Raw genomic sequence first — 27,472 nt, forward strand, 5'->3', positions numbered from 1 at the left:
ATGGCCTGTACCTTCACAGGGTCCACCCTAAACTCTTCTGCTGACAAGATAATCCCCAAGAAAGATATTTTGTGCAAGGAGAAAACATATTTCTCTAATTTAGCAAACAGAGAGTTCTCGCCCCATTATCTGTGTAAACAAAACCAGGACATGTTCCTGGTGAGTCTCCAAGTCTATAAAATTAGAACGTCATTGAGGTAAATTACAACAAATCTTCCAGTGCAATCAGAGAAAATATAATTCATAAAATTGTTAAGCACAGCAGGTGCATTAGATAATTCGAAAGGCATGACACGGTTTTCAAACAGACCCTCAGACATTAAAAACACCTTTTCCACTCATCACTCTTTCCGGATGCGTATCAAATTGTAAGCCCCTCTAAGATCATGTTTAGAAAACATCCTGGCCTCCAGAAGCTGATTATATATGTCAGGGATGATTGGAAGTGGATAAGCATTTTTAACCGTGATCTTATTTCACTCTCGGAAATCAAGGCAAGGACGGAGACCCCCATCTTTCTTTTTAACAAAGAAAAATTCAGCAGTTATAGGGGAGGAGGAAGGATGGATATTACTCTTCAGTAAACTTTTGTTAACATATTCTTTCATGGTGGTCCATTCAGGCCCCGACAAATTGTAAATGCAAGCTTTTGTCAACTTGGCGCTAGGAATAAGATCAATATCAAAATTATAGGGACAATGGAGAGGTAGTATCTCTGTTTCTGAGAACACATCATCAAAGTCCTTCAGGTACCCCAGAATACCTCAAGACTAGCGTAGCATATTTGTACATTTTTCAGACATTTCTTGTAACAATTGGGGCTCCATTTCACAATCTCCTTCTGACACCAATCAATAACTGGATGGTGAATCTGCAACCATAGAATCCCCAGTACCAATCCAGCAGGTAAATTATCCAACACAAAACAGGAGATGGATTCAGTGGAGTGGAGTGCTCCCACCTGGAGAGTGTAATCCACCATTGCTTTCTTGACCAAATTGTGAACTAACAGTATCTTGTCAAGGGCAATGATTTGAATGGATCTTTCTAAACTAACTGTCCCTAACCCTAAATTCAGAACCAGTCCTGAATCAATAACGTTAGCAGCAGACGCACAGTCAATAAACACCAGTGTTGATAACACCTAGTTCTCAGAGGAAATCATTGCATTTATCAGAGGAAGTAAAAGGTACCTGGGAGTCTCGGTGACCTCCTCAGCCATTACCCAGACTCAGATGTTCTCCTGATGGTTTGATAGCTTGAGGACGAGTTAGACAATTCTTATGAAAATGTCCAGAGAGGCCAGAGTATAGACAGAGTTGAGATCTTGTCTCCGTCTTCAATCCACAACACGATGACTGGCAACTCTAACCTCGGGTAAATGGACCTGCTCCGGGGAAGTATAACCTGCAGTCTGCTGTTCACAATTTCACTCACAGATTCCGCAATCTATTCATATTGCCTGAGTTATGGCCTCCATCAGAGAACAAGGGGCATCATGGAGGACCAGAGCATCTTTGAGTGTCTTGGAAAGGCCTCTTTGGAACTGAAACCTAATAGCAGTATCGTTCCATAGAACTTTGGTGGACCACTGCAGAAACTCAGTATTGTAGTGCTCAGCTGTGCGACCCCCCTGTGCCATGTTCATGATCTTAGCCTCAGCTACCTGGATTCTGTCGGGTTCATCATATATCAGACCTAAACTGTCAAAAAAGGCATCAACAGTAAACCGTTCTGGGGCTGGTGGGAACAATGACATTTTCCAGGTGTGAGGACTCCGTCAAAGTAGGGACATGATTATTCGCACCCGCTGGAACTCCTCCCCTGACGACCAGGAGGCGCAGGGTAAAAAATAGCTTACAGCACTCCCCAAATACTCTAAACTGGTCTTTTTCCCCTGAAAATGTATAAGGGAGGGATATCACAGGTTCATGGGAGACCAACTGTACATCAGAGGGTACTGACGTCACAGCCACTGCCGGCAGTAGGGTCTTTGGGGGGTCTTCATCAAGTTGTTTATCTGACCCTGCAACTGATATTGGGATGACTCCAGACCCTGGATGACTCAGGATCCTTCACCAGATCCTGAGTCACCAGCATTAAATTTGCCACCAGGTCACAAAGTGTGTGAATAAGTTCCATACTGGCAAAAAAGAAAAATGTATCAGACACTAGTCACTTCTCATGGCCAAGCCATGAGTCAGAGTGGTAAAGGAGTCCAAGGTGAGAAGCCAGGATGGTACATCATGAACAGAAAGAAGAGACAAAAGCGTAGTCAGATAACGTCCCGAGGTCAGAGTGCTGGGAGGAAAACAGATCAAAGATTAAGGGGTTAAACAGGCAGATGGTCAGAACAAAGTCCAAGGTCAGGCAACAGATCAAGCATACAGAGCTCAAAGCCCATGAAAGCACAAACCTCACAAGCTGAATGTACCTCTGGTAGAGTTCTGGGTGACACAACTCAGTTAAGAAGCATGGCAATTACATGAAACAGCGAACACCTGGAGACAGCCGACTCCTCACCATCTCAGATTCAATAGTCATGCTGTCAATCAGCACACCCCTGCACTGGATTGGATGGACAAGCTGTCAATCAAAGTACTGACAGCTTAATCACATCCCTATGCCAGATTGGACGGCTGAGCTATCAGTAACTGCATTCCAGACACCCTGACGCGTGGAACCGTGACAGGGATATATTATTACATCTGCACAATCACCCACACACAAGGGGATGTGAGGGCAATGGACACTAGGTGTCAGCTGATTCTGACAGTTGTCACCTGGTTCTAAGTGCTAGGAGCAGTCACAGACTGCCTCCCGGCACTTTAAACCCAAAATGCTGCGATCGAATGAGATCACAGCATTCCCGGAGCTGGCAGAGGACTGACAGCCTCTCTGCCTTTGGATCGGAGACCCCGCAGGGTCCCAATCGTTGCCATGGTGACCCAATGACATCATGACGACATCTGGGTAACCAGACACAGAAAACTTGTTAATCGTGTCAGGGCATGATGAGCAAGTTTGTCTTTAAAATTGTCCCAATAGTTAACCCCTTTAGTAAACACCATAAAAAAACAAGGCAAAAAATGCTTTATCACCATATATACAGATATAAATAAACATGGTACAGCTGAAAACATCATCTTGTCCAGCAAAAAACAAGCTCCATCAGCAGAAAAATAAAAAAGTACTAGCTTTCAGAATAAAGTGATGCAAAAATAATTATTTTTTCTATAAAATAGTTTTTATTGTATAAAAACCCCAAAACAGAAAAAACTTTATCTGTTTCACCACACACGGAACAGCATACCCCCCCCCCCAAAAAAAAAAAGTTCCTGAACCGCTGGTTTTTGTTCATTCTGCCTCTTAAAAATCGGAATAAAACGCGATAAAAAACGTAATGTGCCTGAAAATGGTGCTAATAAATACTTCAACTCGTCTTGCAAAAATTATAGCTCTCAAAATATGGTGATGCAAAAACTAGTTTTCGCAATAAAAAATGTCTTATAGTATGTTAGGTCTCGAGTTCCCGTCTCTGCACAGGGGGAATCTCAAACCATGTCCTCTGCGGTCTTCCATTCCTCCACAGTCACAGAGGAGTCTGCTCAGCAGAGACGTCGGTCCCAGCGTCTTGCTCAAGCTGATGCAGTGTGTCTGGTTACTGCTGCTGTCCCAAGTCCAGCTATTGTAACCAGCATTATTCAGTGGCAAGCAGATGCTCCAGCAGCTAAGTCCTGCTTTTTGTCTACTGAGCATGCCCGTGGGAAGACCACTCATAGGAGGTCGGAGGTCACATGCTTAGATCCTGTTGCGGCTCTGATTGGACCACTGCGAAGATCCCGGAAGGCTGCAACTATAAAAGGTTTGCATGGCCGCCCGGCCATGTGCTAGTATATAAACTGAAAATGTGTGTGTGGATGTGTGTTTGAAATCTGGTGAAAGCTCCTAAATCATCCCCCTCCCTAGCGTTGTTGCATGCAGTTGGGTGTTTGAGCTAACTAGCACCAGATTGTGCCATCCAGCACTAGGCGCAAGCATACTGCGTCAATTAAGCAGCGACCGCCAGTGCGGCGCCGTGCGCAATTGATGCGCTTTCCAGGCCCTGGTCAGGGTGGTTAGTGGCATCCGCCAGAAAGGCGCTGTGTGCACTTTGTGTGCTAAATCTTTTAGTGTAGTCTCTCCCTGGCACCGCAGTTGTGACCCTGAGTGTTAGTGGATCTAGAGGGACTCTAACCCTGTGTCCTTGGGGCAGAGTCCTGTGACTATACATTAACGCTCACCTTGCCGAGCTCTGTGAGCTTTAACAGGCTATGGCAACAGAGTCTGCCTTTGTACACACCAGGTGATGTGTGTTTATCTATTATACCACCATAAAGCGTCTGACATTACCGGGCAGCAGGTAACATCTCTGCATGGTGGACCCCGAGCTGCGAACGTAACATGCTACTACCTTTATATTATTTGGTGCATTCCGCCAGCCCTAACATAGTGTGTGACAGCTGCCAAACATGAACAACCAATATAAATCTGGTATCACCGTAATCGTACCAACTTGAAGAATGAAGATGCCTATTCACTTATACCACACAAGGGACGACATAAAAATAAATAAAACCAATTCTACACATGCTGTTGATTTTTTCATTCTGCCTCCCAAAGATCGCAGTAAGGCTCAGTGCACATTTATCCTGTGCACTGTGTTGAGCGCTTGCACCGGGGTTTCCGTTTAAATCTCTGAAATACATAAATCAGATGGAACTCCCTGCAGTATATTCACTATAATGAGGCAGATGGAGTCACTGTGGACGCTGTCTGACCTGTGAACCAGCGGTGTACGTCTTTTTAGGATTGCATAAAAGTGCCGTCGGCCACAGTTTTGTGCAATTTTGAAAAAGAAGGACACCTCTGAACATAGGGCAAACGGAGTCCAGAATAAATTTTCTGAATCATTAAAGTGAATGGATCTCTCGGAGGTTTCATCTGAATCATGTCACTCAGAGATTTCGATGGGGACCCCAAAGTAAGTGCTCAGGGTCGAGCGCCGGATAAATGTGACTCCAAACATTATGTATAATGTTCCCAATAAAAGCTTCAACTCAATCCACAAAAAATCAAATCCTCACCCACTTCTGTCATATGTTAATGGAAATATAGGGGGCTTCCACATTACTGGTAGCATAAAGGCTCTGAAAAAGTGAAATGTCTCCTTATCTGTCAAAAGAAATTCAGCAAACTCTGCACTCCCCAATTCAAATGCCCCCTCCCTTCTGAGCCCCATAGTTTACCTAAACCACATACTGCGTTCACGTTTGGCATTTCTGAAGTGATGAGAGCCCTCCTAACTTATGGGTGCATGCCTCCAGAAGCACAGGTTGGGCAAAACGTACTGGTGACTGAAATGTACTGGTGACTGCAACATACTGGTCACTACAGCATACTGTTCACTACAGCGTACTGGTTACTACAAAGGCAGTTTGCAATTTTCACTTGGCAACATAAATTTCTACTCGTTTCTGGAAAATACCCAAAGAGTCAAAATTATGACTACATCTGTAGTTAAAAAAAATCTGCTCTTCTAGAAATTAGGGGCTCTGTATGTGGAGTCCGCAATGTATTTTAGGAAAATCTGTGGTCCAGGAGGCAAATAGCGCTCCGTTCCTCCCGAGTCTCTCTCTATGGCTAAGCAGTACTGTACAGCCACATATGGGGTATTGCCATATTCAGTAGAAATTCTGGGAAAAATTGTGTTGCCATTTTTACCCACTTCTTGTTTGAAAATGTAAAATCTTTGGCTAAAACAAAATTTTGGTGTTAAAAATGCAGTTATTTTGTCTTTACTGCCCAATGGTATAAAATTCTGTGACACAACCATGATGTCAATATAGTCACTACACAACTAGATAAATTCATTGAGAGGTGTAATTTTTAAAATGGGGTCGCTTATGGGGGATTCGGCTGTTCTGGCACCTCTTGGGCTCTCTGTTGTGAATTCTGTTATCGAACTCCCTCCTGTGGTCATGAATGGTACTTCGGCGAGTTCTGTCCATGGACTCCCTCTGGTGGCTGTGAGTGGAGCTGCTGCTTCTGAGGTTCCTTCCACAGGTGATGTAGTTTATTCTTTGGCTGGCTGCTCTATTTAACTCCACTCAGATCATTACTCCATGCCAGCTGTCAATGTTCTTGTACTGGTTCAGTTCGCTCTTGGATCTTTCTGGTGACCTGTCTACTCCAGCAGAAGCTAAGTCCCTGCTAGTTAATTATTTGTTCATTGTTTCCTTGTCCAGCTTGCTATCATGATTTTGTCTCGCTAGCTGGAAGCTCTGGGATGCAGAGTGGCACCTCCGCTGTTACGATTAGGTAATTCAGAACCACAATGGACCTTGAAGTTCAGAGCACACAAGTGACCTGACAAAACCCACAAAACATAGGACGAGCTCTGAGACGTGGAAACTCTGCTGACCGCAATCCCTAATCCTATCATACCACATTAAAGGTAGCCGTGGAGCGCTCCTGACCAGACCTAGGCACCTCGGGCACAGCCTGAGAAACTAGCTAGCCCTGAAGGTAGAAAAATAAGCCTACCTTGCCTCAGAGAAATTCCCCAAAGGAAAAGGCAGCCCCCCACATATAATGACTGTGAGTAAGATGAAAATACAAACACAGAGATGAAATAGATTTAGCAAAGTGAGGCCCGACTTACTGAATAGATCGAGGATAGGAAAGATAGCTTTGCGGTCAACACAAAAACCTGCAAACAACCCTCCGCACCGACTAACGGTACGGAGGTGCCCCCTCTGCGTCTCAGAGCTTCCAGCAAGCAAGCAAAACCCAAAAAGCAAGCTGGACAGAAAATATAGCAACAAAATAAACACAAGTAGAACTTAGCTTATGCTGAGCAGACAGGCCACAGGAACGATCCAGGAGGAAGCAAGACCAATACTAGAACATTGACTGGAGGCCAGGAGCAAAGCACAAGGTGGAGTTAAATAGAGCAGCACCTAACGACTTCACTACATCACCCGAGGAAGGAAACTCAGAAGCCGCAGTACCACTTGTGGCCACAGGAGGGAGCTCTGCCACAGAATTCACAACAGTACCCCCCCCTTGAGGAGGGGTCACCGAACCCTCACCAGAGCCCCCAGGCCGACCAGGATGAGCCACATGAAAGGCACGAACCAGATCGGCAGCATGGACATCAGAGGCAAAGACCCAGGAATTATCTTCCTGACCATAACCCTTCCACTTAACCAGATACTGGAGTTTCCGTCTCGAAACACGAGAATCCAAAATCTTCTCCACAATATACTCCAACTCCCCCTCCACCAAAACCGGGGCAGGAGGGTCAACAGATGGAACCATAGGTGCCACGTATCTCCGCAACAATGACCTATGGAATACGTTATGGATGGAAAAAGAATCTGGAAGGGTCAAACGAAAAGACACAGGATTAAGAACCTCAGAAATCCTATATGGACCAATGAAACGAGGCTTAAACTTAGGAGAGGAAACCTTCATAGGAATATGACGAGATGACAACCAAACCAAATCCCCAACACGAAGTCGGGGACCCACACAGCGTCTGCGATTAGCAAAACGTTGAGCCTTCTCCTGGGACAAGGTCAAATTGTCCACTACATGAGTCCAAATCTGCTGTAACCTGTCCACCACCGTATCCACACCAGGACAGTCTGAAGACTCAACCTACCCTGAAGAGAAACGAGGATGGAACCCAGAGTTGCAGAAAAACGGCGAAACCAAGGTAGCCGAGCTGGCCCGATTATTAAGGGCGAACTCAGCCAACGGCAAAAAGGACACACAATCATCCTGATCAGCAGAAACAAAGCATCTCAGATATGTTTCCAAGGTCTGATTGGTTCGTTCGGTCTGGCCATTAGTCTGAGGATGGAAAGCCGAGGAAAAAGACAAATCAATGCCCATCCTAGCACAAAAAGCTCACCAAAACCTCGAAACAAACTGGGAACCTGTGTCAGAAACGATGTTCTCTGGAATGCCATGTAAACGAACCACATTGCTGGAAGAACAATGGCACCAAATCAGAGGAGGAAGGTAATTTAGACAAGGGTACCAAATGGATCATCTTAGAGAAGTGATCACAAACCACCCAAATGACCGACATTTTTTGAGAGACGGGGAGATCCGAAATAAAATCCATAGAGATATGTGTCCAAGGCCTCTTCGGGACCGGCAAGGGCAAAAGCAACCCACTGGCACGAGAACAGCAGGGCTTAGCCCGAGCACAAATCCCACAGGACTGCACAAAAGAACGCACATCCCGCGACAGAGACGGCCACCAAAAGGATCTAGCCACTAAATCTCTGGTACCAAAGATTCCAGGATGACCAGCCAACACCGAACAATGAACCTCAGAGATAACTTTATTCGTCCACCTATCAGGGACAAACAGTTTCTCCGCTGGGCAACGATCAGGTTTATTAGCCTGAAATTTTTGCAGCACCCGCCGCAAATCAGGGGAGATGGCAGACAAAATTACTCCCTCTTTGAGAATACCCGCCGGCTCAGACAAACCCGGAGAGTCGGGCACAAAACTCCTAGACAGGGCATCCGCCTTCACATTTTTAGAGCCCGGAAGGTACGAAACCACAAAGTCAAAACGGGAGAAAAACAGCGAACAACGAGCCTGTCTAGGATTCAACCGTTTGGCAGACTCGAGATAAGTCAAGTTCTTGTGATCAGTCAGGACCACCACGCGATGCTTAGCTCCTTCAAGCCAATGACGCCACTCCTCAAATGCCCACTTCATGGCCAGCAACTCTCGATTGCCAACATCATAATTTCGCTCAGCAGGCGAAAACTTCCTGGAAAAGAAGGCGCATGGTTTCATCACCGAGCAATCAGTACTTCTCTGCGACAAAACAGCCCCCGCTCCAATTTCAGAAGCATCAACCTCGACCTGGAACGGAAGCGAAACATCTGGTTGACACAACACAGGGGCAGAAGAAAAACGACACTTTAACTCTTGAAAAGCTTCCACAGCAGCAGAAGACCAATTGACCACATCAGCACCCTTCTTGGTCAAATCGGTCAATGGTTTAGCAATACTAGAAAAATTACAGATGAAGCGACGATAAAAATTAGCAAAGCCCAGGAACTTTTGCAGACTCTTCAGAGATGTCGGCTGAGTCCAATCATAGATCGCCTGGACCTTAACAGGGTCCATCTCGATAGTAGAAGGGGAAAAAATGAACCCCAAAAATGAAACCTTCTGAACACCAAAGAGACACTTCGATCCCTTCACAAACAAAGAATTAGCACGCAGGACCTGGAACACCATTCTGACCTGCTTCACATGAGACTCCCAATCATCCGAGAAGACCAAAATATCATCCAAGTATACAATCAGGAATTTATCCAGGTACTCTCGGAAGATGTCATGCATAAAGGACTGAAACACCGATGGAGCATTGGCAAGTCCGAAAGGCATAACTAGGTACTCAAAATGGCCCTCGGGCGTATTAAATGCAGTTTTCCATTCATCGCCCCGCTTAATACGCACAAGATTATACGCACCACGAAGATCTATCTTGGTGAACCAACTAGCCCCCTTGATCCGAGCAAACAAATCAGATAGCAGCGGCAAGGGGTACTGAAATTTGACCTTGATTTTATTAAGAAGGCGGTAATCTATACAAGGTCTCAGTGAACCATCCTTCTTGGCCACAAAAAAGAACCCCGCTCCCAATGGCGACGATGACGGGCGAATATGACCCTTCTCCAAGGACTCCTTCACGTAACTCCGCATAGCGGCGTACTCAGGTACAGATAAATTAAACAGTCGACCTTTAGGAAACTTACTACCAGGAATCAAATCGATAGCACAATCACAATCCCTATGCGGAGGTAGGGCATTGGACTTGGGCTCATCAAATACATCCCGGTAATCAGACAAGAACTTTGGGACCTCAGAAGGGGTGGATGACGAAATAGACAGAAATGGGACATCACCATGTACCCCCTGACCACCCCAGCTGGACACAGACATTGATTTCCAATCTAATACTGGGTTATGGACTTGTAGCCATGGCAACCCCAACACGACCACATCATGCAGATTATGCAACACCAGAAAGCGAATATCCTCCTGATGTGCAGGAGCCATGCACATGGTCAGCTGGGTCCAGTACTGAGGCTTATTCTTGGCCAAAGGCGTAGCATCAATTCCTCTCAATGGTATAGGACACTGCAAGGGCTCCAAGAAAAACCCACAACGCCTAGCATACTCCAAGTCCATCAAATTCAGGGCAGCGCCTGAATCCACAAATGCCATGACAGAATAAGATGACAAAGAGCAGATCAAAGTAACGGACAAAAGAAATTTTGACTGTAACGTACCAATGGTGGCAGACCTAGCGAACCGCTTAGTGCGCTTAGGACAATCGGAGATAGCATGAGTGGAATCACCACAGTAGAAACACAGCCCATTCTGACGTCTGTGTTCTTGCCGTTCAACTCTGGTCAAAGTCCTATCACACTGCATAGGCTCAGGTTTATGCTCGGATAATACCGCCAAATGGTGCACAGATTTACGCTCACGCAAGCGTCGACCGATCTGAATGGCTAAAGACATAGACTCATTCAGACCAGCAGGCATGGGAAATCCCACCATGACATCCTTAAGGGCTTCAGAGAGACCCTTTCTGAAGATAGCTGCCAGCGCTCCTTCATTCCATTGAGTGAGCACGGACCACTTTCTAAACTTCTGACAATAAATCTCTATCTCATCCTGACCCTGACACAGAGCCAGCAAATTTTTCTCTGCCTGATCCACCGAATTAGGTTCATCGTACAGCAATCCGAGCGCCAGTAAAAACGCATCAATGTTACTTAATGCAGGATCTCCTGGCGCAAGGGAAAATGCCCAGTCTTGAGGGTCGCCACGTAATAAAGAAATAATGATCTTAACTTGTTGAACTGGGTCACCAGAGGAGCGAGGTTTCAAAGCCAGAAACAGTTTACAATTATTTTTAAAACTCAGAAATTTTGCTCTATCTCCAGAAAACAAATCAGGAATAGGAATTATTGGTTCTAACATAGAATTCTGAACCACAAAGTCTTGAATATTTTGTACTCTTGTAGTGAGATGATCCACACATGAAGACAGAACTTTAATGTCCATCACTACACCTGTGTCCTGAACTACCCAAATGTCTAGGGGAAAAAAAGGCAAAACACAGTGCAAAGAAAAAAAAATGGTCTCAGAACTTCTTTTTTCCCTCTATTGAGAAGCATTAGTACTTTGGGCCTCCAGTACTGTTACGATTAGGTAATTCAGAACCACAATGGACCTTGAAGTTCAGAGCACACAAGTGACCTGACAAAACCCACAAAACATAGGACGAGCTCTGAGACGTGGAAACTCTGCTGACCGCAATCCCTAATCCTATCATACCACACTAAAGGTAGCCGTGGAGCGCTCCTGACCAGACCTAGGCGCCTCGGGCACAGCCTGAGAAACTAGCTAGCCCTGAAGGTAGAAAAATAAGCCTACCTTGCCTCAGAGAAATTCCCCAAAGAAAAAGGCAGCCCCCCACATATAATGACTGTGAGTAAGATGAAAATACAAACACAGAGATGAAATAGATTTAGCAAAGTGAGGCCCGACTTACTGAATAGATCGAGGATAGGAAAGATAGCTTTGCGGTCAACACAAAAACCTGCAAACAACCACGCAGAGGGGCAAAAAGACCCTCCGCACTGACTAACGGTACGGTGGTGCCCCCTCTGCGTCTCAGAGCTTCCAGCAAGCAAGCAAAACCCAAAAAGCAAGCTGGACAGAAAATATAGCAACAAAATAAACACAAGCAGAACTTAGCTTATGCTGAGCAGACAGGCCACAGGAACGATCCAGGAGGAAGCAAGACCAATACTAGAACATCGACTGGAGGCCAGGAGCAAAGCACAAGGTGGAGTTAAATAGAGCAGCACCTAACGACTTCACCACATCACCTGAGGAAGGAAACTCAGAAGCCGCAGTACCACTTGTGACCACAGGAGGGAGCTCTGCCACAGAATTCACAACACTCCGCACCGTGAGTCGGTGCGGAGGTCTTTTTGCACACTCTGCGTGGTCTTTTTGTAGTTTTTGTGCTGATCACAAAGATACCTTTCCTATCCTCAGTCTGTTTAGTAAGTCTGGCCTCCCTTTTCTGAAACCTGTTTCATTTCTGTGTTTCTGACTTTCATCTCTACTCACAGTCAATGTATGTGGGGGGCTGCCTTTTCCTTTGGGGAATTTCTCTGAGGCAAGGTAGGCTTTATTTTCTGTCTCTAGGGCTAGTTAGCTCTTAGGCTGTGAAGAGGCGTCTAGGCCGAGTTAGGTACGCTCCACGGCTATTTTTAGTTGTGTGATAGGATTAGGGGTTGCGGTCAGCAGAGCTCCCACTTCCCAGAGCTTGTCCTGTGTGAGTTTAACCATCAGGTCGTTCCGGGTGCTCCTAACCACCAGGTCCATAACAGTACAGCTGGCCCAAAGTATTAATGCATCTCAATAGAGGGATAAGAGAAGTTCTGAGACCATTTTTTTTCTCTGCAGTGTGTTTTGTCTTTCTTTTCCCCTTAACCTCTGGGTGGTTCAGGACACAGGTGTAGATATGGACATTCAAGGTCTTTCCTCTTGTGTGGATCATCTCACTGCAAGGGTACAAAACATTCAAGATTTTGTGGTTCAGAATCCGATGTTAGAGCCTAGAATTCCAATTCCGATTTGTTTTCTGGGGATAGATCTAAGTTCCTGAATTTCAAAAATAATTGTAAACTGTTTCTAGCTTTGAAACCCCGCTCCTCTGGTGACCCCGTTCAACAAGTAAAAATCATTATTTCTTTGTTGCGTGGTGACCCTCAAGACTGGGCATTTTCCCTTGCGCCAGGAGATCCTGCATTGCGTGATGTAGATGCGTTTTTTCTGGCGCTTGGATTGCTTTATGATGAACCTAATTCAGTGGATCAGGCAGAGAAAATCTTGCTGACTATGTGTCAGGGTCAGGATGAAGCGGAGGTGTATTGTCAGAAGTTTAGAAAGTGGTCTGTGCTTACTCAATGGAATGAGTGTGCCCTGGCGGCAATTTTCAGAATGGGTCTTTCGGAAGCCCTTAAGGATGTCATGGTGGGATTTCCCACGCCTGCTGGTCTGAATGATTCTATGTCCTTGGCCATTCAGATCGATCGGCGCTTGCGTGAGCGCAAAGCTGTGCACCATTTGGCGGTATTCTCTGAGCATAGGCCTGAGCCTATGCAATGTGATAGGACTTTGACCAGAGCTGAACGGCAAGAACACAGACGTCGGAATGGACTGTGTTTTTACTGTGGTGATTCCACTCATGCGATCTCCGATTGTCCTAAGCGCACTAAGCGGTTCGCTAGGTCTGCCACCATTGGTACGGTACAGTCAAAATTTCTTTTGTCCGTTACTCTGATTTGCTCTTTGTCGTCCTATTCTGTTATGGCATTTGTGGATTCAGGCGCTGCCCTGAATTTGATGGACTTGGAGTTTGCCAGGCGCTGTGGTTTTTTCTTGGAGCCCTTGCAGTATCCTATTCCATTGAGAGGAATTGATGCTACGCCTTTGGCCAAGAATAAGCCTCAGTACTGGACTCAATTGACCATGTGCATGGCTCCTGCACATCAGGAGGATATTCGCTTTTTGGTGTTGCATAATCTGCATGATGTGGTCGTTTTGGGGTTGCCATGGCTACAAGTCCATAATCCAGTATTGGATTGGAAATCTATGTCTGTGTCCGGCTGGGGTTGTCAGGCGGTACATGGTGATGTTCCATTGCTGTCAATTTTGCCTTCCACTCCTTCTGAAGTCCCTGAGTTTTTGTCAGACTACCGGGATGTATTTGATGAGCCCAAATCCAGTGCCCTACCTCCTCATAGGGATTGTGATTGTGCTATTAATTTGATTCCTGGTAGTAAGTTTCCTAAGGGCCGACTGTTTAATTTATCTGTGCCAGAGCACGCCGCTATGCGGAGTTATATAAAGGAATCCTTGGAGAAAGGTCATATTTGCCCGTCGTCATCACCGTTGGGAGCAGGGTTCTTTTTTGTGGCCAAGATGGATGGTTCTTTGAGACCTTGTATTGATTACCGCCTTCTTAATAAGATCACAGTCAAACTTCCGTACCCTTTGCCGCTGCTGTCTGATTTGTTTGCTCGGATTAAGGGGGCTAGTTGGTTCACCAAGATAGATCTTCGAGGGGCCTATAATCTTGTGCGAATTAAACAGGGCGATGAATGGAAAACAGCATTTAATACGCCCGAGGGCCATTTTGAGTACCTGGTTATGCCATTCGGGCTTTCTAATGCTCCAACTGTGTTTCAGTCCTTTATGCATGACATCTTCCGAGAGTACCTGGATAGATTCCTGATTGTATATTTGGATGATATTTTGGTCTTTTCGGATGATTGGGAGTCTCATGTGAAGCAGGTCAGAATGGTGTTCCAGATCCTTCGTGCGAATTCCTTGTTTGTGAAGGGGTCAAAATGTCTCTTTGGAGTTCAGAAGGTTTTATTTTTGGGTTTCATTTTTTCCCTTCTACTATCGAGATGGACCCTGTTAAAGTACAGGCCATTTATGATTGGACTCAGCCGACATCTGTGAAGAGCCTGCAGAAGTTCCTGGGCTTTGCTAATTTTTACCGTCGCTTCATCGCTAATTTTTCTAGTGTTGCTAAACCGTTGACTGATTTGACCAAGAAAGGTGTCCTTCTTGCCTTTGGCTGAGTTCGCCCTTAATAATCGGGCCAGCTCGGCTACTTTGGTTTCGCCTTTTTTCTGTAATTCTGGTTTCCATCCTCATTTCTCTTCAGGGCAGGTTGAGCCTTCGGACTGTCCTGGTGTGGATACTGTGGTGGACAGGTTGCAGCAGATTTGGACTCATGTGGTGGACAATTTGACATTGTCCCAGGAGAAGGCTCAACGTTTCGCTAACCGCCGGCGCTGTGTTGGTCCCCGACTTCGTGTTGGGGATTTGGTTTGGTTGTCGTCTCGTTATGTTCCTATGAAGTTTTCCTCTCCTAAGTTTAAGCCTCATTTCATTGGTCCGTATAAGATTTCTGAAGTTCTCAATCCTGTGTCATTTCGTTTGGCCCTTCCAGTTTCTTTTGCCATCCATAATGTGTTCCATAGGTCGTTATTGCGGAGATACGTGGCGCCTATGGGTCCCTCCGTTGATCCTCCTGCCCCGGTGTTGGTCGAGGGGGAGTTGGAGTATGTGGTGGAGAAGATTTTGGATTCTCGTATTTCGAGACGGAAACTCCAGTATCTGGTCAAGTGGAAGGGTTATTGTCAGGTAGATAATTCCTGGGTTTTTGCCTCTGATGTTCATGCTGCCGATCTAGTTCGTGCCTTTCATTTGGCTCATCCTGATCGGCCTGGGGGCTCTGGTGAGGGTTCGGTGACCCCTCCTCAAGGGGGGGGGGTACTGTTGTGAATTCTGTTATCGAACTCCCTCCTGTGGTCATGAATGGTACTTCGGCGAGTTCTGTCCATGGACTCCCTCTGGTGGCTGTGAGTGGAGCTGCTGCTTCTGAGGTTCCTTCCACAGGTGACGTAGTTTATTCTTTGGCTGGCTGCTCTATTTAACTCCACTCAGATCGTTACTCCATGCCAGCTGTCAATGTTCTTGTACTGGTTCAGTTCGCTCTTGGATCTTTCTGGTTACTTGTCTACTCCAGCAGAAGCTAAGTCCCTGCTAGTTAATTATTTGTTCATTGTTTCCTTGTCCAGCTTGCTATCATGATTTTGTCTCGCTAGCTGGTAGCTCTGGGATGCATAGTGGCACCTCCGCACCGTGAGTCGGTGCGGAGGTCTTTTTGCACACTCTGCGTGGTCTTTTTGTAGTTTTTGTGCTGATCGCAAAGATACTTTTCCTATCCTCAGTCTGTTTAGTAAGTCTGGCCTCCCTTTGCTGAAACCTGTTTCATTTCTGTGTTTGTGACTTTCATCTCTACTCACAGTCAATATATGTGGGGGGCTGCCTTTTCCTTTGGGGAATTTCTCTGAGGCAAGGTAGGCTTTATTTTCTGTCTCTAGGGCTAATTAGCTCTTAGGCTGTGAAGAAGCGTCTAGGCTGAGTTAGGTACGCTCCATGGCTATTTTTAGTTGTGTGATAGGATTAGGGGTTGCGGTCAGCAGAGCTCCCACTTCCCAGAGCTTGTCCTTTGTGAGTTTAACCATCAGGTCGTTCCGGGTGCTCCTAACCACCAGGTCCATAACAGCTCTCCCAGTGGGTCATGGCACCTGCAAACCATAACAGTAAAATTGGGCGCTCCTTGACTTCTGAGCTTTGTACTGTGCCTGAAAAATATTTCCCAGTTACATGTGGGGTATTGCTGCACTCAGGAAAAAATGTACCTCAGTTTGTTGTAAAAATAAATCCTATTAAACCTTAGAAAAATTAAAAGCTTGGGGCTACAACAACATTTTAGTGGTAAAAATGTAATTTATTCTTTTTTCATTGCTCAGTGGTATAAAACTCTGTGAGGCACATGTGGTGTCAATATGATCACTGCACCCCTAGATGAATTCATTGGGGAGTGCAGTTAATAAAATCAGTTCACATATAGGGGGTTTCTGTTGTTCTGGCACCTCAGGGGCTTTGCCAATATGACATGGCACCATTAAACCATTCCAGCAATATCTGAACTCCAATATGGCGCCTCTTCCTTTCTGAGCTTTGAACTGTGCCTCAAAAGTAATATTCCCCCAAATATGGGGTATCCGTGTACTCAGGAGAAATTGCACAGCAAATTGTATGGTGCAATTTCTCCTGCTACCCTTTATGAAAATGCAATATTTTGTGCTAAATACATCTTTGTAGGGAAAATTGTATTTTTTTATTTCTATTACTCAACATTCTAAACTTCTGTGAAGCACCTGAGGGTTCAATGTGCTCACCACACATCTAGATCAGTTCCTTGAGGGGTCTAGTTTCGAAAATGTGGTTATATGCAAGGGTTTTTCACTGTTTAGGCACATCAGAGGCTCTGCAAATACGACATGGCGTCCACCAATTGTTCCAACAAATTTTGCATTCAGAAAGTCAAATGGCGCTCCTTTCCTTTCCGAGCTCTGCCATGCGCCCAAACAGTCATTTTCTACCTCATATGGGGTATTATCATGCACAGGAGAATTTACACGACAAATGTTGTGGTCAATTTTTTCTTGTTTCCCTTGCCAAAATAAAAAACAATTTGGATCAGAAGTACATTTTTTGTAAAAAAGTTATTTTTTTCTCCACATTTCAAAAATTCCTGTGAAGCACCTGAAGGGTTAATAAACTTCTTGAACGTCGTTTTGCGGACCTTGAAAGGTTCAGTTTTTAAAATGGTGTCACTTTTGGGTATCTTTTATCATATAGATCCCTCAAAGTGACTTCAAATGTGATGTGGTCATTTAAAAAAAATGGTGTTGTAGAAATGAGAAATCTTTGGTCAACTTTTAGCCCTTATAACTTCCTAACAAAAAAAAATGGCTCCAAAAATTGGTTAGTAATTACTGCATGTAGTGATGAGCAAGAATAGTCATTGCTTGGGCTTTCCCGAGCTCGCTCTGGTGATCTGAGTATTTGTGACTGCTCGGAGATTTAGTTTTTGTTGACGCAGCTGCATGATTTATGACCTGAGTACATGTGGGGGTTGCCTAGTAGCTAGGGAATCCCCACATGTATTGAAGCTGTCTAGCAGCCACAAATCATGCATCTGCATCAACAAAAACGAAATCTCCGAGCGCTCATAAATACTCGGAGACCACCCGAGCAACGAGTATAATCGCTCATAACTAACTGTATGTCCATTTAATAACTTCTCCAGTCTCTGTGGTTTTACAGTTGTTCTTTTTGACAACTTATGTGTATCAATATATGCTTCCCTTTACTTTCACCTGTAGCAGCATTGCTCAATTGTTTACCCTTTGTTATATATATATATATATATATATATATATATATTTACAGTGTATATATATATATTTTTTTTTTTTGCGGCTATCACATTGCACTTTATTGATACATCCACTTGTCTCTAATACCTGCGGCTGTGTTTTTACCTTCCTGAGTATTTTCATAAATATATATTTTTACCGATTGTGAGTGCCTTCTTTGCCACCTTGTATTAGTTAATAAAGGCATTTTATTTACATCCAATTCTTTATTGTCCATCCATCTGACCACGCCTCGGCTTCCCTTTCCCTCTGGTTTCTCTTGCTGATCTGAGTGGTTTCCCCATTCTCTTTCCATACTGACACCACTAATTATTGACAATTTTGATGCATAGAACATTTCTGGTGTCTTTTGTTCCCTTTTTTTCTAAGTCATATTGCACGACTCGTTAAAGAGTTAATTGTGACTTGTAGGATCGCTACTTCCAACAGGTGGCGCTGTAGAGTTTAAGTCCTCTTTTTCTCAGAAGAGGCAATTTGCATATTTTGTTCCCTTGTACATTTATGTTCAATAGCGCAATGCAAAATATATTTGAGACTATAATGCAAGCAGTCATACAATCGCATGTTCACGTCCCCTGGATGGACAGAAAATAATGAGGCATGTTTTTAAAAATATTTAAAAAAAAATAAAAAAGTTTGAATTAACAAGCACAAGTTTGATATCCACTGAAGACATAAGTTTTACCTCGATATGAACTCTGTAGTCCAAACCAAACAAATTATAGAGGGATTGCTGTACATTCATTTAATTCCGCTTGGACTTTATTTTTCATCATTTTTAGTATATCATCTAGTGAAGGGAATGATGTCACTGAAAACTAAAACTCCTCCTGCTCATTCATTTGACCTCGTTAATGGAAAAACAAACAAAACAAGTTTTGGTTCTTAAAAGAAGGAGAAAAAACTTACCGTGAATTGAATTTTTTTTCCCTGTGATGAAGTCCGGCTCCACCATATTTTGCAGTTGTGTATATTTTGTAATAATTGAATAGTGCTGTCTCCGGCATGGACATCTTATATTAGGGGTGTCCGTAGGACAGACGTTATCCGGTCCAAGTATCATTTGGTCAATGTGTTCTGCACATGAATCCAACATCAATTGCTCCTTAATCCAGGTACATACACTAATTCCTAACAATTAACCATTTCTTACTGAAACATCTTTTGCTTGTCTTCCTAAATTATCTTATGGTAAGCAAAATGGTTAAAAAAAAACCTTCACAGCATTATCTGTCCTGCCAAGACAGCCCTCGCTCTGGTAATCTGTGTCTCCTCCCATTTCTTTTGACAATCTTCCCTTGGTTCATGGCTCCTGCAATTGAGTAGTGCCCAGATGTTGTGATATGCGTTGTGACATGATGACCTCATTTGGAAAAAGCAATAGCGCAATAGGGTTTTATCCCAATAGCAAAAGAAATCAGTAGAAGGGAATTTGCTCACCTCGAAAAGTTGTGTGACCACAACAACATGATAGCGATTGGTGTTGGCTGTTACAGACCTGCAAAATGGCCCAGAAGAAATAAACAAGGAAAAGGGTTTATTTCTTCATTGCTAAAAAGTCCAATAAGGAGAGGCGGACATCATGGATGAACCAGGAGAAATTCAAGATCAGTTACATTTCCAACGCATTGTGGAGTTCACTTACTTCTTCAGAACATTCTTCTCTCATTATTAGACCTCTTGGCAGCACAGAAAAAAAAATCATTATTTATTCATCCTGGATCATGACATTATGACACACATTGTTCAAAGCCTCGTCAGCACCTTACGGGGGGAGCACGTTGTAATGTTGTGACATTGTGACGTGTGGTGACACATTATTAAGAAAGACTTGAATTGCATGATATGATGCAAACTGATTTTCTCCAACAAAATTTGCGCAATATGCAAAATTGGAATCTCATCAGATTAGTTTTTCTTGAATTTTCATGAAAAAAAAGAACTCATCACATAGGATAAAAACTGCAACGTTTATGGCTGTCAAAAGATTAATACATTTTTTTGTGTGTAGCTATTGTAAAGAAGTCATGCAAAAATTGTAAAATACTAAGTGCTGCCTTAATTATAAATTGTTTCTAGTTGATGAAATCTTATTGCTGATCATTTTCTTTTTATTCTAGGAGAAATACTTGACTGTGGTCAAAGAATTTTTTCTCTTAGGCTTCCAAGGTAGTCAATGCTTCAGAATCTCCTTGTTCTGTCTTCTCCTGGTGATTTACTGTGGGACAATATGTGGGAATCTCCTGATCATCACCCTGGTGTCCACCAGCAAGAACCTCCACACTCCAATGTACTTCTTCATCTCACAACTGTCCATCAGTGACATCTTGGTGACCACAAATATTGTCCCCAACATGCTTCACGTTCTACTAAATGAAGGGGCTACCATTTCTTTTGCTGGTTGCATCACTCAGTTTTGTTGTTTCGGTGCTATGGAAGCATCTGAATGTTTTCTTCTCACAGTGATGTCCTACGACAGATATGTGGCCATTTGTAACCCTCTTCGGTACACCTCTATTATGACAAGTGCATATTGTGTGAAATTAACAATTATTTCTTGGTTACTTGGCTTTGCTATTTCATTACTTGACACGATTTCAATATCTATTCTTTCATTTTGTGGATCAAATATCATTGACCATTTTTTCTGTGATATTCTTGCTTTGCTAGAAATTGCCTGTTCCGACACTTTCATGGTACAAATAGAGAGCTTTGTACTAAGCGTACCCGCCATCTTTATGCCAACCTCAATCATAATCTTTTCTTATACTAATATTGTTCTTGTTATTCTAAGAATCCCATCCAATACTAGCAGACAGAAAGCCTTCTCCACCTGCAGCTCCCACCTCACTGTGGTCTCCATATTCTACTGGACCATATTCAGTGTCTATGTTGTCCCAACAAAGAAGCAAACAATGACCATCACTAAAGTCCTATCCTTGCTGTATACTGTATTTACCCCTATGATTAACCCTATAATATATAGTTTCAGAAATAAAGATATTAAGGAAGCAGCATGTAACATAATCCATAAATTTGTCACTTGACGTAAAATCCATGACCAACGTATAAATTTGCAGCTGACTTTTATCTACTATCTACATTGACAATGAATTAACAAATGGCATCGAACTGTAGGACTATGGAACAAACTGAACCGAGCTCTGCATTTTAGACAGGTGCAATTTTATTGTACTGAACCGCCAACTTGTCCATGGTAGTTTGCTTGTGGATCGCCCCCCAAGAGGCCGTGGGGTACTCAGTACCAGTCCTGCGGTTCACAGGGAGATGTCACGGTAGCTGACCTGGTCCGTGGCCCTGGGACATCTGTGTAAAAGGGAAAGGTCTTTAAAAGGATAAAGTTTGTGTTCGTGACACCACCTGTGGTATTTGGTCAGGGTTACCGACGCTGCTTTAAGGAGTCCGCTGGGGTGATGTTATGGCAGCTAGATGGTATACCTTCCCACAGGTGAAGGGTATCCCCAGGGCTTCCGGGTGTGTAGATGGTGGATGGAGAGAGGCGCAGAGAAGAACGAGGACACAAGGTTGCAGTATCTTTACCTTTACTGAAGACTTCAGCATCCACAGTCCAGGGCACCACATCACAGGGCAGGCAGGGTCCGGCCGGTTTGGAGGCAAATCTAGAGTCCCTGTATCCAGGTAGAAATCAACAGCCTTGCTTTGTGCTGTAGTGGTGTAGTCCCTACTGCCTATGGCTTCACATAAGGGTCTCACAGATGTGGTGTTTCGCTCTCTCTGTCCCCCATATAGGATAGGACAAACCCATATGACTGGTGGCTTGAGGCTGTTTATAGGGACTCTATCATGCCCCGGCCTCTGAAGGGTGCCACCGAGCCTCCTGAGTATAGGTGCGCACAAGTAACCTGCAATTAGCTGTCCTGCCGGTCTCTGGAGCAAAGTATAAAGGTCCTTACTCCCTTGGTGTTCAAACTACTGGGCTTCTGCGCCTCAGAAGGAGGCAGCCTGTGCAGGGCTGGTCCCCTTCTGGTATCCTCTCCTTTGCTTTGCTTTCCTTCACGCTCACTGCAATACAGTTCTGACTTCTGAATGTATCTTTCTGGGAGCTGCAGCTCTGAGGGCATGCACAGCTCCGTGGACCCTCTGTCTGTTATGGACCTGGTGGTTAGGAGCACCCGGAACGACCTGATGGTTAAACTCACACAGGACAAGCTCTGGGAAGTGGGAGCTCTGCTGACCGCAACCCCTAATCCTATCACACAACTAGAAATAGCCGTGGAGCGTACCTAACTCTGCCTAGACGCCTCATCACAGCCTAAGAGCTAACTAGCCCTAGAGATAGAAAATAAAGCCTACCTTGCCTCAGAGAAATTCCCCAAAGGAAAAGGCAGCCCCCCACATATATTGACTGTGAGTTAAGATGAAAGTCACAAACACAGAAATGAAACAGGTTTCAGCAAAGGGAGGCCAGACTTACTAAACAGACTGAGGATAGGAAAGGTAACTTTGTGGTCAGCACAAAAAACTACAAAAGACCACGCAGAGTGTGCAAAAAGACCTCCGCACCGACTCACGGTGCGGAGGTGCCACTCTGCATCCCAGAGCTTCCAGCTAGCAAGGCAAAATCATGATAGCAAGCTGGACAAGGAAACAATGAGCAAATAATTAACTAGCAGGGACTTAGCTTCTGCTGGAGTAGACGGGTCACCAGAAAGATCCAAGAGCGAACTGAACCAGTACAAGAACATTGACAGCTGGCATGGAGTAACGATCTGAGTGGAGTTAAATAGAGCAGCCAGCCAAAGAATAAACTACGTCACCTGTGGAAGGAACCTCAGAAGCAGCAGCTTCACTCACAGCCACCAGAGGGAGTCCATGGACAGAACTCGCCGAAGTACCATTCATGACCACAGGAGGGAGTTCGATAACAGAATTCACAACATCTGTCCACCTCAGACTCAGGTCTGGAACGTTCTACCAGGACTCCCGTCTGGAACTAGCTAACTCTCCCTACAGACTACCAGTTATATATATATGGGGAGTTACCTAATAAATAGGAGCAAAAGCTCCCCCTGGTGGTCTGGTGTGTGAAATGTGTTGCATGTTTGTGATACCTGGATGCAGTTATCCTTCTTTGCCTTCAAATGCAGTATCACTCTACCCGAAAGGAAAGCAATACACTGTGACGACCAGGACCCTGTGGTGCCACACTGGCACCCCATTATCCCTTATCATTTAATTTGTTGATTTTCTCTTTGGAGCGATGCCATAACAATAGAAACAACTCCTCCTTTAGGTATTATTTTTTAGCATTATACTTGGAGGGGTTTTTCATTTTTACAAGTGCATTAGTGATACTCGATCAACCATTTGGGTGCTCGTAAACGCTTGTTACTTGATCAAGTATCGTGGATGCTCGAGTGCCATGTTTGAGTTCCGTCCCTCATATTTCACAGCTGTTAGGCAGCCAAATAACATACAGGGATTGCCTGCCATACATAGTAAGGCTGCAGCCATGTTGTCTTCTGGCATTACTGTGATTGGCTTTCCACATCGCGTCATTGGATCATATATAAGACCCGATGATGGGATGCTCGGCAGAGTTGATGTAGGAGGGAGAGCTTAGATTAGAGCAGGCATAAAGGCATATGAGTTTTATTTTTTTTTAATTCTGCAGAAGCATGGTTGAAAAGCAATGTCTGACTTTCATTTGTTCATTTTCACAGATCTTTTATTTATTATTACTTTCATCAGATTCAAGTTATTTTTGTGACCATTGTGGGGTTTTCTGTCATTAAACAAAGGGTACCAACAATTTTTACCACGTGTGTACTTGCATTAGATTTGGTAAATCCTCAGTTAAAAAAGCAAATTGTTGTAAGTGCGTTAATGCAGGTGTTTTTAATCTAATAAATAAATACAACATTTTGCAACTGATGTGGGGTCACCCTTATTTTTATAACCGGTTAAGGTAAAGCAGACAGCTGCAGGCTTATATTAAGGATGGTCCCTGGTTATTGGGTCTTTCTCGGCCTAAAAATACAAGCCCGTAGCCACCCCAGGATTGGCTCATCACATTAGATGTGCCAATTCTGGCACTTTGCCTGGCTTTTCCCGATTGCCTTGGTGCAGTAGGGGTAATAGTAGTTGGGGTTCCTTTTCAGCCACGATTTGTGAAAAATAACAGCTTCCATCAACCCCTGGGGTTAGTAATGAAGAGGCGTCTATCATACACCCCCATTTCTAACCCAGTAATAAAAAGTAAAAACACACACACACACACATTTATTTGAATGAAAATTTCCTCACATTATCCCCTTTTCACTAATTTGTTTAAAAAAATCCCATGCAGGTCTAAAGTAATCAAAGTAATCGGAAGTAGTCCAAAAAGGATACCTTGAAGACATAAAATGACAGAAATAAAATAAATACACACTTTCTCAGGTCGAAGTAGTCCATGTTCCCCGATTCTGTTCACAGGCACCGGGTAGTGATGACAATGATAATCATCGCCACTGGGTCTTCAATCTGTGATCTTTAACCCCTTCATGACCTTGGGATTTTTAGTTTTTCCGTGTTCATTTTTCACTCCCCTTCTTCCCAGAGCCATAACTTTTTTATTTTTCTGTCAATTTGGCCATTTTAGGGCTTATTTTTTGCGGGACGAGTTGTACTTTTGAACGACATCATTGGTTTTAGCATGTCGTGTACTAGAAAACGGGAAAAAAAATTCCAAGTGCGGTGAAATTGCAAAAAAAGTGCAATCCCACACTTGTTTTTTGTTTGGCTTTTTTGCTAGGTTAACTAAATGCTAAAACTGACCTGCAATTATGATTCTCCAGGTCAGTACGAGTTCATAGACACCTAACATGACTCAGTTATTTTTTATCTAAGTGGTGAAAAAAAATTCCAAACTTTGCTAAAAAAAAAAAAAAAAAACAATTGCGCCATTTTCTGATACTCGTAGCGTCTCCATTTTTCATGATCTGGGGTCGGTTGAGGGCTTATTTTTTGCTTGCCGAGATGACGTTATTAATGATAGCATTTTGGTGCAGATACGTTCTTTTGATCGCCCGTTATTGCATTTTAATGCAATGTCGCGGCGACCTAAAAAACGTAATTCTGGCGTTTCAAATTTTTTTCTCGCTACGCCGTTTAGCGATCAGGTTAATGCTTTTTTTCATTTGATAGATTGGGCGATTCTGAGCACGGCGATACCAAATATGTGTAGATTTGATTTTTTTTATTGATTTATTTTGATTGGGGCGAAAGGGCGGTGATTTAAACTTTTATATTTTTTTTATTTTTTTCACATTTTTTTAACTTTTTTTTAACTTTTTCCATGCTTCAATAGCCTCCATGGGAGGCTAAAAGCAGGCACAACTCGATCGCCTCTGCTACATAGCAGCGATCTGCTGATCGCTGCTATGTAGCAGAAATGCAGGTGTGCTGTGAGCGCCGACCACAGGGTGGCGCTCACAGCGACGGGCAATCTGTAACCATAAAGGTCTCAAGGACCTCTATGGTTACCATCCAGACGCGTCGCCGACCCCCGATCATGTGACGGGGGTCGGCGATGACGTCATTTCCGGCCGCCCGGCTGGAAGCGGTACTTAAATGCCGCTATTTGACTGTGCCGAGGTCTCCTAACCACATTTCTACAGTTTTAATAGAGGCGGACTTTAAGTGTATTGCTATAGTTCATTGTATTTCGTTTCCTGCATTTACCACTATGCAATCCCAGGATAGATTAGCTAAAGTGGCGCAGGTGTTCAGAGACACAGGAGTGGACTTGCTGGGGAATTGTGATTTCACCACATGTCTAAATGAAGCTGAGAGACTTATGAAAAGCGAAACAAAATTATGGTGGAATCACACCACTCTCCAAAACTGTGTGGCGAAGGAGATGGTTCCAAGAGGCTTAAGGATTAAAAAAATCTCCACAACCCTCTATTCAGATGAATTTAAAAGGGAATGGAACCAAATCCTTACTAATTGTTCCCTGAATTTAATGAGACTAATTATAAAAAATGAAGAAGCAAAATTGGAAGAAACGCAAAGAAATGTAGAGAAAATTAAAATTACTTTGGATGAATATAAATCATTGCCGCATTATGAGCAGTCGGTAAAACAAATGCAAGAAAATGTACGCACTCTTGAAGATGAAATAATGAGTAGAAAGAGGCGTAAATTTGAGAGAGATCTCAATGATTACTCTACCGATTGTGTGTATGAATGGGGACATTGGGAAAATACATATAAGTCACCCAAATCAATTTTGAAAAAAAGCCAGACTCGACGCAAATTTACCAACAGGCCTCAGGTGGTTTTTTCCTCTACCGAACCCGAATCCTCTGATACAAATGCCAGCACATCAGATACGTCTAAGGTGAGCTTCAAACAAACTAATAAGAAGAAGCATGGAAAAACGGCAAAAAACGGAAAAGATGAGGCGGGAGGAAGCACAAAAAGCCATTCAGGAATAATGACACGACACAGAAAGAAGCACAACAAGTAGTAAAGAGTAGTGTGGTCAACTTGTCATCCCATATTCTAACGCAGGAGCAATTGGACGTATTGGCGCTTGGGCTTAATTTTGTACCAGAGACTAATTTCAATCTCTTTATGACAATTTTAGACATAAATAAATTTGTGAGAGATCTTACCATTAAAAAGCATTTTTTTTCGGAAGAGACACCAATTCTCACACATGATGTGGTATCGGAAAATAACGAATTTGAGAATTTGGATTTTAAAGAACAGGTCACCCTGAATTGTCTGCTGAAATTATCGAGAGAACAACATGGGGATCTATCGGAAGGATTGTTGAACACTTCGGAGAAATTTAAAACTAAAAATCCCTATTTTTATCCCATCCAAACAAGGGCTGAATGCATGGATAGGTTCCAAGAATTGGTTGAAAAAGATCTAAAAAATTTACAGGAGGATTGGAATTACAAACAAAATCGGAGAAATTTAACTCAGCAACAATGGAAAGCATTGGAAGAATTGAAACAACTAAAAAACATCACAATTAAAAGAAGTGATAAGGGTGGTACCATCGTTGTGATGAATGAGAATGACTACAAAAATAAAATGTGTGAACTATTGTCAGACACAACTATATATGAAAAACTGGGAAGAAATCCAACGAAAGAATTTAATGAAGAAATTGCAGAAATTATTGAGGAAGGTCTAAATTTGTCAGTTATTAATAAAAAGCAAGCTGACTATCTGTTTGTACAATCCCACAAATTACCCATCATGTATGGGTTGCCTAAGATGCATAAGGGTGATGGATTTCCAGCAATGCGTCCCATCATATCCGGGATCGGATCCGTGACGGAACACCTGTGTGAGTGGGTTGACTCACTGCTGCAACCTATAGTCACGAAAATGCCAGGTTATATCAAAGACTCAAGAGAGGTGTTAAAAATACTTTCTAACTGGACTTGGAGAAAGAATTATGTCTGGCTGAGCTGTGATGTTGTGTCTTTGTACACAAATATAC

At 43.6% G+C, this 27,472-nt stretch overlaps 1 protein-coding gene across 1 annotated transcript; it reads left to right on the forward strand.

Moving 5' to 3' along the window:
* On the forward strand, nucleotides 1-27,472 carry LOC138674801 (olfactory receptor 6F1-like). Its single transcript, XM_069762618.1, has 3 exons — nucleotides 1-159; nucleotides 20,103-20,993; nucleotides 27,365-27,472. Exons 1-3 carry the CDS (start codon nucleotides 1-3, stop codon nucleotides 27,392-27,394), a joined length of 1,080 nt encoding a protein of 359 aa, XP_069618719.1. The 3' UTR covers nucleotides 27,395-27,472.

This window comes from Ranitomeya imitator, chromosome 4 (genome assembly GCF_032444005.1).
Source record: "Ranitomeya imitator isolate aRanImi1 chromosome 4, aRanImi1.pri, whole genome shotgun sequence".
NCBI lineage: Eukaryota > Metazoa > Chordata > Amphibia > Anura > Dendrobatidae > Ranitomeya > Ranitomeya imitator.